Source organism: Larus michahellis, chromosome 2, assembly GCF_964199755.1.
Source record: "Larus michahellis chromosome 2, bLarMic1.1, whole genome shotgun sequence".
NCBI classification, from domain to species: domain Eukaryota; kingdom Metazoa; phylum Chordata; class Aves; order Charadriiformes; family Laridae; genus Larus; species Larus michahellis.
The window spans coordinates 72,552,425-72,573,079 of NC_133897.1; the positions used below are offsets into that span (position 1 = coordinate 72,552,425).

General features: G+C 41.7%; 1 protein-coding gene across 2 annotated transcripts in view; it reads left to right on the forward strand.

Moving 5' to 3' along the window:
- The window catches only part of JARID2 (jumonji and AT-rich interaction domain containing 2), a 225,890-nt gene that overhangs the window by 183,813 nt on the left and 21,422 nt on the right, over window positions 1–20,655 (forward strand). The window contains exons 6-9 of one of the 2 annotated variants that reach the window (XM_074575853.1): window positions 1,359–1,588; window positions 9,278–10,295; window positions 14,496–14,995; window positions 20,230–20,322. In XM_074575853.1, the coding sequence (XP_074431954.1) occupies window positions 1,359–1,588; window positions 9,278–10,295; window positions 14,496–14,995; window positions 20,230–20,322 (1,841 nt within the window). The remainder of the gene's footprint in view (window positions 1–1,358; window positions 1,589–9,277; window positions 10,296–14,495; window positions 14,996–20,229; window positions 20,323–20,655) is intronic. The other variant, XM_074575855.1, reaches the window with a different exon arrangement.

Sequence of the window (20,655 nt, forward strand, 5' to 3'; positions counted from 1 at the left end):
AGCTGGTTGGGAAGGTTTGGAGGTAGGTGTCTACTCAAAAGCAGCTTAGATGCCCCTCTTCTGTCCAGAAGGATTGTTGGTTATTACTCTTACTGCTGCTACTGCTGTAATACAACAGGACATCTGTAGAGACAGCTAAGCTTCACAATTTAGATAAAAAGGTATGTAATGCAGGTATATCATGTTCAGTGATAAAATAAGGCTTTCATGTTACAAGACAACAATAACTTAATTCATTTAGTTAATATTCCCTAACAGATGGTGCATGTTGTGTGTAACAAATGTGATTTTTAGATACTTATGCTATTAAGTATTTATGAATTTTCTTATTTACGTTCTTTCCTAAACCATGGCAAAAAAAGTCAGGGGTAAAAACCAAGAGTAGATGAGAAGGCAGGAGAGTGCTTGCCATTGCGGGTGTTGGATCACAAGCCTCACGGACCTTTATCAAGTGCTTCACTGAAGAGGGGGCAGCACTGACATAAATTCACCGCGTTTTTTATTAACAAACAAACAGAGAAATGTGACATGTTTTGTTGTTTTGTTTTGTTTTTTTTTTTTTTAACCTCAGCTTTTCATGTGCCCTGACAACAAAAGAGCAGTGCCTATTCTTAAATAAATTCAGCTGAGGGACAGGAACAAAACTTGCTGAGATGCACTTGCATACGTTTGCATAATATTTATTGTACCAAAAATATGGTTTCTGTTCTGTGCTTTCTTATTCCTTCACTTTAGCAGAAGTCTAGGGCACTCAGCATAGGTCCCAGCATTACTTTATGTGATATGTTCCAAAATGGTTTTAGTATTTTCCTTTCTTTGCAGAAGTACCTTTTTCTCTTTGCAGCTTGTCTGCTATAGGCAAACTGCTGTCAGTTTGGTTCAGCAGTTTGGCTATTGATGAAAACAAAATGTGCTTTTTCATGGAATGTTTCCTTTCTTTTACGTTAATGTAAAAATTTTTTTCCTTTTTTTTTCTGTTTAGGTTATGTTTAGAATTCCATCTCTGCAACAGCAAAAAGCTAATTAAATCTGTCATAAATAAAAATCAAGCTGATAAGTCTAAATTTAGGTCAATCAAAACAGTAAGATACCTTCTATGTTTTAATTTGGATATTGAAGATAAATGTGTGTTAACAAGCAAAGGAAATATTTTAGTAAATCTGTTCATATAAAAAAAAATATGCAAAATAGTGCTTCTATTTCTGTATTGATTTTACTTTAGATATAAGACGATACTAAATATCCTAACACTGACAGTAGAGGAAGTTAGGTTGTTTTGAAAGAAGAGATTGGTCCTGTATTTTTTTTTTTCTCCTCTTCTTTTTTTTCCTTAATGGTCTGATTTTCTCTCTTCTCAGTTTTCAATGGGTCCAGCAAATCATCGAAGGAGAAAGAACCTGCTCAGAAACACAAAAGCAAAGAGGCCACACCAGGGAAGGAGAGGAATGGCGAACATAAGGCTGAGAGCCGAAAAGACCAGGCTGCTGCTAATCACCATCCTACTACAAACACTGGCTCCTCTATGAAAGGGCTCACCGCTAACAACCACCACACTCTTCATAAATCGGCTCAGGACTTAAGGAAACAGGTAATGAATTGTACTCTACTGTGGACACATGGGGAAATGCAGACTTTTAAGGTGCTAGCTCCCTTTTCCACTGCCTGGCATAGAGCAAACATGGCAATCCTTAAAAGCGTGCTCTGTAGACAGCAGGGAGTTAATTTTCAGTGAAAGAGAGAGAAAGAGAGAAAGAAGGAAAAAAGAAAAGTGATACGTATGTGGGAAATCAGTATCATAAAGCATGCTTTACAACCCTGTCTTGATATTATCCAGTGTATACGTATGAAAGAGTAAAGTTCACATCACTATTTATTAAACCTTTCTGACTGGCACTCTTGTTGGCCTCTCCTGCTGACAGTGCCAAGGCTGGCAGCACGTGGAAAAATGAACTCCTTTTGAGTACAGCTGGTCTGCTCGGGTTATCTTAGAGGCTCGCTGGCGTTGTAGAGAAGTTGACATTACACTCGAGTGTCTTGAATTGCATACGGACAACACAAACCTCGGAATCTAGGGAAAAATGTTTTCCCTGATACATAAAGAAGGTGCTCCAGGATATTGCCTCCTTTGCAGTAGATGTACCAGATGGGGAGAAATTCAGACTTTTATGTTACCTGGTTGAAATCTAGCAAAAAAATTCAGCAAGGTTTTTCTCAGCCTGACTTGTATTTGGGTGTGGAAGTTTAGCGGACCAATCTTTCGGTGCTCGTGACTGGCGGTTGGGCAGGATGTGTCTCCATCTGTTTTTGATGATTGGATCAAAGGTATCCTAAAACAGCAAGTGTCAAATAAGTTTTTTATAGAAGACTTTCAAAATACCTTGTCAGTGTCCTTATTCAGTCTGGGCCTGGGTTAGAAAGGTACCTGCGCCAGGGCAATGCAGTACAGAAAGAAATCTTGCTGCACTTAGGCCTTACCTTTTTTTATTTTATTTTGCAGTGGTTAATTCTCAACAGCCCAATTAGAGACACTCTTTATTTGCTGGCGTCTAAAGGTTTTTCTTCTAAGTAGGCTGGACTTCACTGGAGCTGGAATTGCCATCTTGTAGGGCCTTAAATGGCACACCTCAGTCATAGGTTTGGAAATTAAAAATGGCAAAAAGAAAAACAGTGTTCCTATTGCTGAGGAAATCTTCCATGCCCTGTGGTGTTTAGCTTCTCCGGAAATGCCTCCCCTGGATTTGTATTACTTTCTAAATCAAACGTGAGATCCTGAAGGCTATCTACAGTATATTTCTCTGTACCTCTAAGACTTCCATTCTTTATTCCCCCATGGCAATTTTTGCTTATCTAGTCTTTAGCTTGAATGCCTGCCTCCTTTTGCATCCTTTTGGCTTTGTTTTTTGTGACTACCAGCATCCTGTGCTCCTTGCTGTGACATGCTCTGCCATGAGTTCTTAATTTTGAACAAGTTTTCCAAAGTGTAAAGATGAACTTCATACTCAATTATTTTAACTCACTGGAACACTTACGTGAAATGCTTTATAGTTGTATCATCAAAGTATGACTGGTTAAAATTCTTGTGAAAATCAACTGCCGTCACTTGTGAAGGAAGCTCCGAGAAGGGAAAAGACAGGTGTAGGAGAATTTTGTCCACAATCCAAGTGGGTTTTTCTTCGTAGAGTGTTACATGTTTCCAATCTTGCTATGCAAAATGGAGAGAAATTCTAAAGCAATACAGTACAACCAACAGTTGTGCCACATAGACACCTCGCAGAGTGTGGTCCTCAAGCTTCAGAAAACAAGGGGGCTGTAAGTTGAGATGATGATTTTTTATTATTTTTTAAAAAAGAAAAAGATTAGGCATTTAAATTTTCTTCCGCAAATCACAGTAACATAAGTACTTTCTTACCAATTTTAATGAAAATGTGGCTGTAACTAATTAAAGGTGAATTACCCATTTTGCCTGACAGAAAAACTTAGCTTTGTGCAAAACCATAGACTTAGCAGTTAAGTGACATTGCTAAATTTCCTGCCCTTGTCCTGAGTCTTTTTTGGCATTTTCAGTATTTTCTGAAAGGAGAGTTGTTTTCCCAGGGTGCCAGCCACACGTTCTTCTGCCTTCCAGTATGTTTTTGCTCCTTGTTCGTGTGCATTTACATGGTTTATTTATGTGTGTGTTTTTGGTTTTTTCAGTCTTATAGAAAATAAAGGCAGAACACTAGAAATTACCCCAGATTTTCTTTTTTCCTCTCATTCTTTCTTTTCTTTTCTTTTCTGGTGTGCGCTTGCACTTGTCACGTGTTCCCTCTCTCTCTTTCTTCCTCCCTTGCTATCTTCCCCAATCCCCTACTTCAAAGGGGTTGTGGGCAAAGGAAATGTAGTTCAATGGAGCCCTCTCTTGGCCTGATATGGTAACTTAGCTCTGCAAAACTCGTATCAACACAGAAGTATTTTTATGAATGAATTCGAGACCAGTGGCATAACTTGAATTTGTTTGGGACCAATACTGTTTTTGGTGTTGCTAATGTTGCTGCTGTTTCTGTGGTTGTTACCTAACAAGTTGTTTGTTGGCTTTATTTTGTGTGTGTGTATGTGTGTCTGTGTCTGGAGGATGGATCCTAGGTGCTGTGCAGAGGTGTGTATTTAGACCAGTTCAAATCCAACAAACACATTGCTGCAAGGCTATGTGCTCGTCCCATTTGCCTTTTAAAAGATACCAAAATTTAAAATCTCTTGAACCGTCTTTTACTGCAAGGCAAGTGTTCGGTAAAGTGGACAAAAGAGTGTCTGAAGACAAACATATGTCAGCAAAACTGAGAAGATAGCTGAAAAGCAAAGATAAGATGATTCATGTCCCTAGTTTCACCTTTATCTCAAGACTTTGAGTCATGTAAGGCTAATGTCAATCACTTTGTTACTATTTGAATTAAATTGACTTCTTTCTTATGTGCTCAGTGTAAGCACTGCCTCGGGATGGAGCTGTGGCATAGACCCCCATTTGGTGAACCTGCGCACCTGGCAGTGTGGCCAATTTTTTAGGCTGACTCTGTGTGTGTATGTTTGGTTTGGGGGGAGACATATCAACAGTAGAAAGGTAAGAAAATGCCTACTGCAATTTCTTGTTTCTTTTGGTTCCAATCATCTGATGGGTCCTCAGAGACAAGTACAGACCAGGAACGTGTAGGTGATGAGTGACCAGCCAGAATTTCACATTTGTCAATGTGAAATCCTGAATCCCCCTGTTGCTTTGGTGGGTCATGACCACGTTGTTTGTTCCACTTGTTTCCAGCTGGAAGACGTTTGTTGCAGCCTATTGCCATTTGAAGCGTGGTCTGTTCTGGTCTATATAGTATTGCTGTATCTTAAACATTATGCTATCCGCTCTGAAATCATTCAAGATTCCTGTGGGCATTTGGGGAGGGAAGAGGGAGAGGTATTTGAAAACTGTCGTGTTTTGTCTGCTCTAGAAAGATGATGATCCTGAGGAAGTTTTCAGCAGTGTTTCTTTCTTGTGGGGTCTCCTTAGTTAGCAGCCAGAAAGAAGTGAATTCCTCAAATATTCTCAAAGCCAAGTGTTCTCTACTTCTGGTTCTGTTCATCATTGGAATAATGTCACTAAGTTTGAATAAAAACTCAAAATAGCGTGCTTGGTAATCTAGGATTGGATGTTAGATAGCAGAAGCTTATGTACCTGTTGGGTTCAAGATTTAGCCCTGAGAGATCTAAGCTTTCATTGTGTGGAGGTATTCTAACAACTCTAACCAGTTGTGATAAGTTGCTGCTTTCTTAATTAATTCAGTTTTCCAGAGGTTTGTATCTTGGCAGTTTTAATTCTGGCCTAAAGCTGATGGTGCTGATAGCATGTTTTCCTTTGAAGAGGAGGAGCAGTGAGGATCCTGCCTTTCTCCATGAGCACTTTCTCCATAACTGTGTTTTGTTCTCAGGCCCTATGTTGCCACTTCTTGCTGAAGGAGTGCCCCAGATAGCCCTTCAGATCTCTTGTCACAACTTCTTAAAAAAAAAAATTCATAGGAAGACTGGAGTGACAAGGTACCTTCATACAGGTTGACTGTTGACGCTGAGGGGTTTTCTTGACTGTACCTGACAGCACATTAGTATAGCTATGGCCTCCTTGAAACCTTCTGGAAAACCTCCCATAGAGGAGACTCCACAACATCCCATTGACAGCTTCTTCCAGCATTTTCCTTTTCTACTCATTAGAAAGTTTTCCTAGATGTGCCTCAGATCATCTTTGCAGACAATTAAAAGGTTTTTTCCCCTCACTTTTCACAGTGAATGTGGAGAGAGCATTTATTGTCTTTTTTTAGAGGAGCTCCTTATGCATCAGAAGACTGTCACAGAGTTGTCCCATAGTCACCTCTTTCAGACTAAATACGCCCAGCTCCCTTGGCTTTTTGGTAAAGATCGTATTTTCCAAATATCCAAGCACTTTGTGCTCTTTTAGACTTGCTCTACTGTTTAAATTTTTCTCACAGCATGGGCCCGATGCTGCATCCAGCCCTGCATAGGAAAACTTGTGCTACCATCCATTGTTTTTGGCGTTCTTAGTAGAAGGTCTCAGAAAGAGATCTGTGTGCTTTGTCCACTGTTGCGTTTTGCAGCTCAAAGTGGTCCCCAAATGTTATTCCTCCCCTGCACGTATTTGATTTGTCCTTCCTAAAAATAGCACTCCCTCTTATTGTAGAAATGTTCTGAAGTAAGTTCTTCAATGTTACCTTTGATTTTTACCTTGTCTCCAGAGCCCCTTCCAGGCGTGTGTCACTGGCGAATTTTACGATAATCCAAGTTACTGATGTAGTAGTACTTGGTATAGAACCAAGGCCAAGACAAGTCCCTTCAGAAAGTCACCTGAAATGCCCTCTCAGGATGGCAGTGAACTAGACAATGATAACTTCTTGAGGATGACTTTCCTTAATCCTTTGTGAAGCCACTTTGGAGTAATTATATCTAGGATGTGTCTCAGGAGCTTGTTTGATAGAACTTCACGTGGGACAGTGACTGGAGCCCTACTAAAGTGGAGGTGCTTCTTTGCCTAATCAGCCAGGTGTCTGTCAGAAAGTGATTAACTTAGCTTGATGTGCTATTTTGGCAAAACTATGGGTGGGTTGGTTTTTTTTTGGGGGGGGGGTGTGTGTTGCGTGTTTAATTAGTTTTTTGATTTTAACATTATTTTATTTATCGTTTGTGTGTTTACAAATTAACTGTTTGACGATTTGTTCCAGAATGATTTTAGGGTTTGAAGTTAGGTAGACTCTGCCTGCCTTCTGCTTCTCTCCAAGAGCCATGCCCTAAGTCATCTAGGTACACTTTAGTTTGCTGGGGTTGCCTTCCTAGCTCTTTTGCTGAAATTGCTTATGTTATGTGTTGGTAAGTATTCAGTCAGTGGTACTTTTGGTGAAGGTTAATGCAAATGAAGCACAAACACTTTAGCCAAACTGTTGCATTTGTTTTCCATCTTTGTGTGGTGGTTGATCTCTGCTGTTCTTCATCATCTTTGTATTTTTAAGGCAGTCATAAATTTTTTTTCTGCTTCATTTTATGCCCCTTGCTAACTGAAGTTTTTTTAGCTCCTTGGCCTTTCTGATTTTACCCCTTCTGCCCATGCATGCTTTTGCTGTTCCTATATAGCTGCCCTTAGTCATATACTTGTGTTTCAACTTTTTAATGTGATTCTCTTCTAATTTTCCAGTGATTAGAGAACTTTGTGATCAGGCATCATGGCCTGTGCTTTGTGCCTCTCCTCTGAGTGAGAATTGCTTCGGTTTGCCTTTTTTTTTTTTTTTGCAGGTGTTGGTTGTTTTTTTTTATTTTTATTTTTTTTTAAAGTCTGTTGTCTTTTTTTTACTATTGTCACATCTTAGAATTGAAAACTCATTTCATGATCACTGTCACCCAGATTACCTTCCCCTTCCAGTTCTCAGTCAGTTCGTCTCTATTAGCCTAGGTGAAATCTGTAATTGATGTTCCTGGCTATTTACAAAGCCAGAGATGTTCAACGCTTGGTCTCACTGCGGCAGGCAGGAGGCAATGTCTCAGCAGTCTGTTCTGTGGCATGAAACAGCTCTTCGAAAGTCAAACGCAGGCCTCCATTTCAAATGTAGAGTACTACCTAAATTTCAAGGGAAATGGGTAAATGCAACTCTGGTAGCAAGTGTTTGCTTTCTAGATGATACCTCGTACGTCTTTGGAAAGCTCAAGGTAAAAATTTGTGTTATCAGTTAACTGGATTTTCCTTAAGTGTTTCTGCCTTGGAAGCACAGGAAGGAAAAGAATATGGGTGGGTTTTAAAGGGCACTGCTCCTGCTCCAGCTTCTGGAGCACAGAGGAGAAAATGCACACGGTAGATGCATGTGTACACACACGTGTCTGTGTGTATGCAGAATCCCCAGGTTCCAGTTCCTCTTCTGCAAGTCACTTAATGCAATACTATAACGTGATCTTTTCAGTCTCTATTTGATCCCTATTTTGTAACATTTTATCCCTGCTTTAAAGTGACTACAATTCTTGCATTTATTTGAGAGAAGCTGCCATGCTTACTAATTTGGCAAGTATTTTGAAAACCCACGGGGAAGTATTATAACTTTGAAGGACTGGTGTTATTCACCCGAGCACTGATGAGGGGTGATTGTACTGTATGCTTTCGCTTTGAGCACTTTTATCAGTGTTCCTGTTTTTTGGATGTGTTTTTCTGCACTCACAGTAGTTTAAGGAGGTGAGAAACCAATGTTTGATCTTGTTTAAATTCTAAAATTTGTTTGAGGTATAAACTTGCACTGAATTTTCTTAGTACTGGAGCTTAGCTTTGGCAGTGTTGAGCCATCCCAGTTCCCTTCGGGTTGCTTTTGGTGCTTAACCTGTCTTATAGTTAAAGTATAAATTTTAGTTTCATAGCTGGTTTTAAGTGTCTAACAGAAGGCAGTGGAGTCCAGCAATTCTAGGTTGCAATGACACATTAGTGATGAATATGATGTAATAAAATGTGTGTCAGCAAAACTGCCCAGATATCAAACTTTAAAAAAATGCATTGAACTACTGTATACATTTTTATTTCAAATTAATGACTTCAGCAACAAGACGCCTCCCAAGATTTAGTATGTATGACAGAGTAGATCCTTCATGGCTGTCCTGATCTGTTGGGTGCATAATGTGTTTAATATCTCTTTTTTATATGTATGTATGTACAGACAGGATGTTGGTTTGAATCTCTGTGTGTGTTTTTTTGCAAAATGTGCCCATTCCAGTTAGAGTAGGTAGTATACGCTGGCTAGTTTGTCTGCTAAGTAGTAAACTGTGTGTGCACTTAAGGGAAGATGGGTGGGAGAGAGATAGTGTCAGAGGGCCAGAAAAGGAGATAATGAAAGTATTAGTTTGTAAATCAGACTAGCTGTGTTTTGTGATACCATAACAGGCTTTCTGGTAGACAAGGAAAGGGCGCAGTGCAAGCAAGGGACCTCACCCTTCTTAATGCTAGAGGCTTCATACCCTCTGAAAGCAATATGGTCTTTCTGGGGGCTTTTTGGTTCATTTTTTAAAATAATATTTCTATTTTATTTGTTTATTATAAATGCCCAGTCCCTCGTCTTGCCTGGGTGAAAACCTTTATACGAAGATTGTACGAAGGGGCCAGGAGTCAGGACTGCAGAATATGGTTGTCCAGCGACTGGGACGCTGTGGCTGACTGGTAACATTACTAATTTACTTTTCTGTTTTCTGTTTCCTTCCTTCCGCTCCCCCTGCAACACTCCTGGCATTGCAGATTTCTAAAGTCAACGGGATCACTCGAATGTCATCTCCGAGTGCAAATGCAGCCAGTGCCAAAAAGATGAGAGAAGTCAGACCTTCACCGTCCAAAACTGTGAAGTACACTGCAACAGTGACAAAGGGAACTGTCACATACACCAAAGCCAAGAAAGAACTGGTCAAGGAAACCAAACTAAATCACCACAAACCCAGTTCACCTGTCAACCACACAATCTCAGGGAAAATAGAAAGTAGCAATGCAAAAACCCGCAAACAGGTGCTATCCCTTGGAGCATCCAAGTCTAACAATACCGCTGTTAATGGTGTAAAAGTCAATGGCAAGTTGAACCAAAAGACATGCACTAAGGAGGTGGGGAGACAGTTAAGGGAGGGTCTGCGCAATTCGAAGAGGAGGCTGGAAGAGATGAATCACATAGACAAAATACAGTCGCCCACCAAGAGAATGAAAGGGGCCGTCAACTTGGCAGAAGCTGTCAGCAAAAAGGCAGCCATAGAAAAGCCTTTGCTGAATGGACACCTTAAAAAGGAAGTGCCAGAGAAGAGTTTGGAAAGAAATAGGCCGAAAAGAGCCACTGCTGGAAAGAGTACGCCAGGGAAACAAGCACATGGCAAAACTGAAAATGCCTCCTGTGAAAATCGTTCTACCTCTCAAGCGGAGTCCTTGCACAAGCCACAAGACTCAATGGGAAAGCACGAAAAGGGCAGTAGTAAGTCTGGGTGGGGGATGCTGGGGGAGATTCCCATCCTTAAGCCCTCCACCAAGGAATTCCATGACCCACTGATATACATTGAGTCAGTCCGAGCTCAGGTAGAGAAGTATGGGATGTGCAGGGTGATTCCTCCTCCAGACTGGAGACCTGAGTGCAAGCTAAATGATGAAATGCGGTTTGTGACACAGATTCAGCACATACACAAGCTAGGCAGGCGCTGGGGACCCAACGTGCAGCGGCTGGCCTGTATCAAGAAGCACCTCAAATCTCAGGGCATTACCATGGACGAACTCCCACTCATAGGTAAGGGCTGTGGTTTCCTTGGCCTTTTGCCGCTGCTTGTTAGCGTCCGTATGCAACTTTATGCTCAGTTTGCCTTTATGCTTAACCGAACCCCTGTTCAATTAACACTGCAGAGCACTGGATCTCTCTCTCTATCCATCGGTCAGGCACGATGCAGGTAGATTGTCGGAGAGCTTTCCCGGGGGACTTTATATCGCCACCTCCCTCCTGCCAACTCTTTATTTCACCCAGGGGAAAAAAAATGCTGTTCTCCAGATTTCAGAATCTTCTCGTTTCCCTGCTGTTTATTTTTGAGGTCGTACAACTGCAGATATTGATAGCCGCAGTTTAAGTGTTGCCTCAGAATATTTTTTGGACCTTTCCAAAGATATTTTCCAAACAGGTTGCAATGCTGCCAAACTTGAATACAATATCATTTATTTTTTCCTCTTCCTTTAAAAGCATTTAACCAAGGGGGAAAGAAAATATCTCGGAACTGACTTCTGTTTGGGTACTCAGACACTTAAAATCACAAATTTGCAGTGACCTGCTGACATTTAACAACCATTAAGTGTCAAGAATAGGCAGTAAAATGTGGTTGATTGCAAAATGGAGGTTTCATTATTTCTCCCAGCAGGTGTCTGCCAGGGCTAATGCCTGAGTGAGAATCACTTATTTAACAGAATTCTTGGTTTATGGTCTGCTGTCAAATATGACACGTGACAATAGTTTGTAAAAACATGACAACAGCAGCATACAAATGAACTATTGAATGAGCCACCTTCATCTCTACTGCATTTGCAGCCATGCATAATAACAAACTTGCGTTTTTAATTTTTGTTAGCCCTCCCCTTTATTTTTGAAGTGTTTTGAGTCAAGGCTCCCAGGACCTACGTGTTGCAACTTGAGGCTAGAGTTTTGCCTTTGAGGCATTATCCGATCAGAGGCAGCTATCAGCGCTAGCGCTGGTTGGATTAAAGGAAACACTTTTCTCTTTAAGTTGTTCGCAACACTGACGCATGCCCCCACCCCCCCGTCGTTTCCTAACTTTATTTTATATCACATATGGTAAGTGAGTGAAAATGCATAAAAGCACACAAAGAGATTGCAGGGTTTATGGCGAACAACAGAAAATGGGCACAACAGAAAAATGACAGAATTTAAGGAGAAGGAATGAGGGCTAGCACTGTGTTGCAGTAGCCATGCAAAAACGTTCAAGGAAATCTGAAAATTAAAATCACTCAAGCAGCAATAAGTGAACATTTTGTATGCCTAATGTATGCAATGGTTGTATGCTAATAGAGAGGAATAATGAATTAAATTTACATTGGCAAGAGAGAGAAGAAAATGTGCAAGACAGCTCGATTAACGCTCGCGGAACAATGTTAACTTTTTAATGAAATACCTTAACTCGGCATTAGGATGGCATTACTGTTAATTATTTGTATTATTTAAGCACCTAAGAGCCTAATTAATAGGCAAGGTTTCTATTCTGCTGGGTGCCATATCAGCGGAGCAAACAGTGGGCTCTTATAAAATTTGCATCCTACATATCCTCGCTGCAGTTAATTTCTTACCTATCTTGTTTTTAAAATTAAAAACAAAATGGAGAAAAGAAGCTGGAGATCATCAGTGTATGAAGATGAGAAATCTGTTGGTTCCAGCAGGAAAGATGTAAAATAACCTCTGGTGATAAATGCACACTTATTTGAGTAGACATGCATACATACCCCTCCTTTCAGGGCCAAATCACATTTCCATTGAAGTAAGTGGGATTTTTGCCAGTGATTTGTGTAGTCCCAGCATTTGGTATTAAATCATACCTGAAGATTTAATATTTTCGTTTTTTAAACAAGCTTGCTCACTAGGCATTTTAAAAATATTCCTCATTTAGTGAAATTAAGACAATGAAAAAAAAAAAAGACGCTATTTCTGCTTAACATGTGCTACATCTCCTATTTAAGCCATTTTGCTTAATGGAGTTAAAACTCTTTCTTTTTTTTTTTTTTTTTTTCCTTTAGCCTTTCGAGGAAAAGTGTAGCAACATGTTTAGGTCAATCCTGGAAGTCATCAGCCTGAGATATAAATGCTTCCCAAAAGTTATGACTGTGTGAAATGGAATTATAATTGAGACCATTTTGTAAACCTTAGCTGTAGCTGGCCCTATGGAGGATCTGCCAGATACGCGAGGCTCCGGTTGAATGATGTGCTACTCAGCTACTCAAGCTCTGATATTGCAGAGTGATTATGAGGGATCATTCCATGATGCAGGAGAAAATCACATTTCTTAAATAGCTCATAAACAGTGTTGAAACTAGGACCTTAAGCTAGGTGTGCGCTATTTGTCCCACTGGAGAACAGATATAATGTTAAACCTGGACCACGCTTTTTTTCGAAGTTAGTAGTATGTTACTCAACTTTATGTAGGTCGCTATTGGGATGGAAAGCCATCTTAAATTATGCCTTCAGCTTATTTTGTGAACTGTGCATATAAAACACTGGACCAAAAAAACAAGAGCCTGTAATAAAGGCCAGCTTGAAAGTTATTTTTATAGGCAAGACTAAAGAGGAAAGAACTAAAACCCTTGAAATTTTGTTTTTGTTTGTTTTTTTTTTTATTCCCGTGGTGTTGGCCTTTTCTCAGCTTCAAGACTTAGCCATTTTGACAACCCCTCAAATTACTAAATTGGATAAATCTGCTGCCCCATGGCCCTGCCTCCGTCCTTGTCACATACTCCTCAAAGCCTTACTCTTGTTTTTGGCCACAGCCAAGAATCTTTCCCCTCTTATCATGCCTTGGCCCAGCGCTGTGCAGGCAGCATCAGTGAGCAGCCTCTGGCGCCACTCTGCCTCGGTCGTAACCATTGTCATCCCAAAATGTTGCACGCAGGTTTATGCTGCTGAGCCTCCCTCCACACTGGATTGCTGCAAGTGGTGGAAGAGGGGAAAGCGGAGGGAGGAAGGAAAATTAAGGATAAGCTATGAAGCGTATGAGATGCAGCACAGGGTGGTTTGGAGAAAGGATTACTGCTTGTTCTAGCAAGCACGATGATATGACTGGCCCTTAAGATGCTGTAGCTGTGCATCTGACAGTAAACATTTACCATAACGCTACTTCTTGCACTTCTCTTTTGTATAATAGCATTTGTAAGTGCTCTGAAACCGCTATGGCATAATGATTTTTTACTTTTCTCAAAGAAAAAGGGGAAGGAGAGACGATGTGGCGGCAGCGATGTTGACACAAGTTTTGTATTAATTCTCTTTTTTCCTTCAGCAATGCCCTGTTGAATTGTAGGTGGTCTTTGGCCCATTTCTTCACTCTTTCTCCTGATGATTTATTTCTGTGCTTTGAGTGTATTTATGATGTTTCTTTCATTGTTCCTCATCCGTTTGGCTGCCTTATAAGCTGCAGTTCGTATAATCCTCCATTTTTATTTTTTGGCTAGTCATCTTAAAATGTACAAAAACATAACGCAGTATAAAATATGGATGGCCTCAAACTGGAAGAATAATGTGTCCAGCATGTTTTTATGCAGTTGCAGGCACCAACCTCAAGCAACCCCCCAACTCCCCTGTTTTTTTTTTTTTTTTTAAAGGATTTTTCTACCTGTAATGAAATTAATGATGTTACTGTGCTCCTTTTAAATAGTAGCTGTATTCAAAGTGTTGTGCAGACATTAGATAATCAATGTTTCACCTCCAGAAAGGACAGGTACTTGTCTTTGTGATTGCCAGTACCCATCTTGGCACTTGTTTTGCTTCTTCCTGGTATAAACCAGACGTGGGACTGGTGGCGGGCAGGGGAGGGTGGGAGTGTGTGGGCCTTGAAAGAGCTGGGCAACTCTCATCTCCCTGACCACTGGATAATGACCAGGGGAAGATGCATGTCAGGAGATAGCTGGGGGTGCTCTGAGAAGAAAAGGGAATGAAATTCGAGGAGGTGAGCAAATTTAACCATAGGGAAGGCTATTATTACAAATGGCAAAATACGATCTGCTGAATGACTTAATCTAGCATAGTGGTGCATGCCTGTCTTTAGCAGGAAGCATACGAGATAGAGACAATCCTGCTCTGGTGCCCAGATGACCAGAGCTGTATGGGTGTTACGTCCCACATGTGCCCAGCCTGGTAGTGTGTTTGACACGAGCTGCCGCAGCTTTCCTAACCTGCTCCTGTGTTTCCCTTTCCCCTCCTCTGCTGCCTGGCACATGCGGACCCCAGGAGGCTGTGAGCTTGACCTGGCCTGTTTTGTCCAGTTGATCAACGAGATGGGGGGGATGCAGCAAGTGACTGACCTCAAGAAATGGAACAAGCTGGCAGACATGCTGCGCATCCCCAAAACTGCACAGGACAGGCTGGCCAAGCTGCAAGAAGCCTACTGCCAGTACTTGCTCTCCTACGACTCCCTCTCCCCCGAGGAGCACAAGAAACTGGAGAAGGAGGTCTTGCTGGAAAAGGAAATCTTGGAGAAGAGGAAAGGACCTTTGGAGGGACATTCGGAGAATGCCTACAAGTTCCATTCCTTGCCCCGGTTTGAGCCCAAAAATGGACTCATCAACGGCGTGGTTCACAAAAATGGCTTCCGCAACAAGTTAAAAGAAGTCGACGTCCCACTGAAGACGGGCAGGCGGCGGCTCTTCGCTCAGGAAAAGGAGACCACGAAAGAGGATGAGGAGGAGGAGGAGGGAGTTCTTAGCGACTTACACAAGTGTATATACAAGGTAACGAGGCAGGCTCTGCTGATTTTGTTTTGCAGATCTGATTATGCTGTTGTCTGGGTGGCATCCGGGTGCAAACCCAGCCGTGTGGGGGAGCCGATGGGCTGCAGTGCCACCCCCAAGGTAGCAGTGCAGCCAGCAGCTATCGCAGCTGGTTGGTCTGGTGGCTTTATCCTCATCTGCCTGGTTCTTGTGGGATGTCTGGAAAAGCTGGAAGGTGTTATTGTCCTAACGAGATGCACTGGGCTCTTCCCCCCTTCGTCTCTTTGTGAGAGGTTCCCTGAATCGCTCTGTCCAATTATCCTTGCAGACACAGCTTTTGTTTTCATTTTCTAGTGACATTTAAAGTGATGTTCTGCTTTCTCATTCCTGCTTCTTGCAAGTTTCCTGTTGAGCAAAGTAGTGCTCCCCATCAAAACTAACATCACTAGAAATACTACTACATTTGGAAAGGGCAAATTGAAACGCAAACAATATTTTCATCCACGGTGCCAGATTTTGCTCAGCACGGACAGTCACATGGATGCTTAGTCCTTCACATATTAAGTACATCCATTTACAAAGGAATGCTGACTCTTTCACTGTATTTTATTTGGCAGTCTCCTACTCTGGAGCAGGACTTGGCACTGCAACTCACAGTTGCAGTTTTGAGTTGCGCTGAATTGTGTAACTGTGCTTCGAGAGAAATATATCATTGAGTGTCTGTGCCCAGTAAAGGAATACGCTGTTCTTCCCCTTCCAATCTCACTTCCATCACCAGTAAATGAAGACAGATTGCCTAAAGTGGCTTATTGTTAAGCTATTTAGGGACTGCATGAGCTCATGACAAGCTTTAAAAGCTTGCTCTAGGTTTCTTTTGCAGCCTGTTATGATTTGTCAGCCCAAAAATTCTTTTATTCGGGGACTCCGGCCTCAATCCCACCTTTGAAAAGCAATCTCTTTGCCGTGCTGCTGTTGGAGAGGAGCTTATCTAATGACAGCAGCATTTGTGAATAGCAAAGTGGCATTTCTGTGCTTAATATCCTGTGCTTAATGATGTTAAAGGAAAAATTTGATACAATTTACCCTGACCGCTGTCTGAACAATCTTAAACTTAGTGGGGAAATGCCTCCAACTTCTTCTCCAGTGCAAATCCCAAATTAAAGTTTAGAAGATACAAAGTAACTCAAAAAGCCAAGACTGGGATTTTTGACAAGTATCCCAATCAGACTGAGAAAATGAAAATAGGCAAGTAAGCAAAGCGCAGCTGGTATAGCCAGCCTGAGTCTGCTGAGCCCCAGACTTTTACCCCAAAAGGCTGAGAGCTCCCAAATTGCTGCTGCTGCCCCCAAAGCACTGGCAGTACTGACAGCATCAGACCCTGTATGAGTCCAGCGATACCTGATAGAAATATTTTTGTTCTGAGCGCAGAAGCTGTTAGAGATCAGCATCGCTGAGCCTGCGGGCCAGCACTCTTCCCACTCGCCAAAGCAGCTGCAGCACACGGAGCCGCTCAGGCAAGGCCTCGGGTTGTCTGCCGTGGTCACGCCAGCAGCTTCCCGGACACTGGGGCTTGCCCGTTTGAATCCCATCCCACCCCAGGCTCATCTGTGGTGCAGAGACCGGGGACTGCAGTCACGGGTGATGGACCCGGGATCAAAAAAGGGGAAGCAAATCTGCAGTGGGTTTCTGGAGAGATGCCTGCTGTGGAGTGCCCTGCGGGATGCCTGGTCAGGCTGAGTGCAGAAAGGGGCACATAGTTTCATTTTCACAGCACCTGGGGGAAAGCCCTGTAGAAGGACTGATGCATGTGAGTAGGTTATGTCACTTAGAGCAAGCCTCAAGGCATAGAAGTAAGAAATTATGCAACAATCTTGATGCACCAGAGTAACCCACAAAACTTGTAAAATGACTATAGTTCATTGCTAGGCTTTTTAAAAAGACTGAGGTGAGGTGGCTTATAGATTTAAGCAGAGGGTACTTCATGGCATTTTATGAAACAAGCCTTGTAATACTGCATCCTCTGTTTTTCTTGAATTATGGTATCTTCTCTGTGTGCGTGTCTGTGGAGGGGGCAGTGTTCTTTGCCTATTAACGTGTTTCTGAGAAAATCTGAAATTTGTGTAACAGAATGTGTCGTCATGTTACAGTTTCCACAGACGATGGGTTTGTAATGGTTGCTTTCTAAAGCATATTGCTAATTCTAATTAAAAATAAAAAACAGACATAAAACCAAAAAAAACCCCACACCCTTTTAATAAATGCCCAGGTCAATAGATTGAGGGCTGGAGGAGAAACATCATAATCATATGGATGTAGTACAGTTTAGGCCATAAATTCTATGCTTCAGACCACGAAGAGGGCATACATTTAGGATTTCGCACAGTAATTTCTGCAGTCAGCACATGCTTGAGCTGGAACATGTTTTTAGAAAGAGAGATCCAGTCTTCCAGGAGCAGTTACCACCACATCACGTGTCAAGGTTAGAGTAAATCACCTTTGTGTTTGGCTGACTTTCTTCCAGGTCTCCCAAATGATTTTCAGTGTTGCTCCTTTCCAGGCTGTAAGGCCTGCTGTGCTTTTAAGTGTGTGTTGCAGGCCACTGCGCTTGCTTTCTTTACTCTAAATGTGTGGCTTTTCTACCTGACTAATAACATTTCATTGTTTGTAAGTATGTGAAGTAAAATGCTGTCATCAAAGAAGGATCTGCTGCAAGATTTTCACTCTTTTCTTTCCCCAGTTTTAGCTCCGAAAATATTTTTTTAAATTTGTACTGGAGCTGCCTGAAACCAGCATTTGTTTTCACACACAATAAACTGAAGGCTTATTAGCAGACCCATTAGAGGGATGTGTAGAAGAAGTCACCAATGCAAGTTTTGCCAGCCCGCATGTGAAATTGTCCCAGAAATCCCATGCTGAGCTCTCTTTAGCTGGGGACTTGGCATTTTTGGATTCTGCTTAACAGGAGTCCCTCCTTCCCGCCTGTGACTACTGCGAAATCTGTTTTCTGCTCCTTTTCATGGTTGCTTTAATGTCTTTAAGATTCATAGCATTGCTGTGCCTTCCCTGCAGGCTTGGTGGTGGTGGTGATGCTCTGGGTCAGCTCTCATGGCCACCATGGAGGCCGTGGAGAAGAATTAGGAGAGGAAATAGGAAATTTTCTCCCTTAAACCTTTCTCTGTCGTATTGTTGCAGAAATAGAGACTCTTCTTAGTAGCTTGAAGCTGCCAGTTGTTGAACTGTTGAGACATTTGTGAGGGTGTTGAAAAAAGGGTATTTTATTCTTCAGCAATTCATTTTGGGTTCAGTTAGAATGCTTCATTACAGCATTTTAAATTATTTTCTGAGTTGGCATTAGAAAATTTTATGAGATCCCTCAAATTAAAAAAAACAAACAACCAACCAAAACCAAACTAACAGAACTAGACAACAAAAGCCCCTCACCTGTTTAATTTGTGTTACAACTTTTAGGAGACTGAAAAAATACCAAATTCTTGATAGAGGAAGAAACGAGTTTATGCAATTTTAAAGGGCTAAACTGTTCAGTTTTTCCACTTTTTTCTTGCTCGCTGCATAACTGAAAAATGGAAAGACGCAGTTGATCTTGGAAGATGAGTCCGTGTTCTTGTTTTTCTGTGTAAGATGAGAGAGGAAGAGGCAGGTAACTGTGACAAGGAAGCTGCTGCAGAGCTTGTGTTGCTTTGCAAGCGGTGAAGTCCATGCTCAGGTGTGATGACTGCGGGCCTGCATTTTACGAGAGGTTTTGTTGTAAAAGGCTGCCTCAATAAGTGATTCACGACGGCATTAAAAGATGAAGGAAATTGCTTATTGTATCATAGAGCATCCAACTCTGAAGTTTATGGGAATCAGAGGGCCCCAAGCCCTGGGCATTTCACAAACTTTTTTGTTACAGCTAGTTATGCTGCATTCAATTAAAAAGTGACAGTGTTACAACCGTAGGAGCATGGCAAAGTGATAGACTTGGCCTCTGGGGGAAAAGCTGCTTGTATAGTTGTTTGTAGTTTACTCTTGGGCATAGTTCTTAAATAAATTTAACACAAGAAACAACTGAGGTGTTTTGGCAGATCTGTTTCATAGTTGGAAAACTAGAAAGGCAATAGTCTGAGCAACGTTCATTTACGTGGAGTTTTTAAGTCTGTGGTTCCTTGGATGGGCAACCAGTGGACACGATGGGAGTTAGAGGAAGGAGCAGTAGATCTGGCGAGGGGAAAAGATATTTTCAACTTCATGTTTGCAGAGCAATGCTAGTCTCTGCCTGCAGCAGTGGCCACAAACCAATATGGCTGCAGCAGCTGATGTGGCACCTGCCAGCTCTTGTGGCTCACAGCTTCCCAGGATGTTTCCTCTGCCCTGGAGCGGAGAAAGCAATAGGGGTGTCCCTCTTTAAGGCATACCAGTACGTCTGGGCTGAAAGGAGCAGGCAGGTTTTCATGCTTTTGCCTTCAGAAGATGCTTCCCAGAGCATCTGGTATTATAGGTGTGTGTGAACGCAGATATCCAGAAACTTAGGTATAGCTCAAGCAGAGAACCAAGTCAGATCCTATTCTGGTACAGCTCCTGCAGCAGTGCCAAGAAAGAGTGTGCTCATTTGGCAATTTTACTGGGTTTTACTTTTCTCAGCCTTGTAATAACAGGTCCTGGTTCCTTGCAGTTCAACTGCTTTTATTGAATTGAGCATAACTAGTTTTTGTAAGCAGGTGATTACAGTAATCTTGGTAAACTCTACTTTTTGTGACCCCCTTCCATCACGTACAATACTAGTTTGATGCTGAATGTTTCTGTAAATTTCCTAAGTCTTTTTCACCTGTTTCTCTGTATGCAAAGAGCGTAGCCACGTGGTCCTTTGATAATGTATTGGATTTGATTGTAAAATGCAGGCGGGGTTGCCTACTGGGTCCTTTGCAACCTGTCATAGAAAGCTGGGCCATGTCCATCTTCTGTATTTATCAAATACAGAGCGTCGTGCTGGACAAAGCAGTGTAAGTGGCCTGCTGGGAACGTTCAGTTGGCCTTTTAGACGGTTGGTTTGGTGAGTTGATGTGATAAAATTTCTGTATCTTTTGAGGTATTTTCCCCTCATAAGAAATGAGCTTTAGACCCACGTGTGTTCTGGAGACATCGTCCTCTTTCCCCCTGTGGTGATCTGGGATTGAGCGTGTAACAAAAAGTCTGAGGCCAGGGGGAATGGAGGCACGTTTTTTTGTTTTCACTTTTAATTTTATTTTCTTTTTCCACAGGGTAGGTCTGTTTCTTTAACAACCTTCTACCGAACAGCAAGAAACATCATGAACATGTGCTTCACAAAGGAGCCTACAGTAGCTGAAGTAGAGGTGAGGCCAACACACAAGGGGTGGTAAAAGCTTTTCTTTCAGGGGATTGAGTATGGGGATTCAGTATAGTTGACGTTCGGGTATTACCATAAGCAGTTTAAGGCTGTCTAGTGTGGGAGAAAAATAAATGGTTAGATATACAAGGTACCGATTCTTCCTTTTAAATTTTTTTGACATTTTTAATAAAGGTGTTGATGAACGGAGGGAGAGAAGGAAGTCTTAATCTGTCATGTGCTAAAGCACGGGAGCCAAGAGGATTTAAATTCTGTCTTCCCAATTCATTATTACTTTTAAGTATTTATATTCTTATTTTTAAGTAGTGTTTTATGTTGA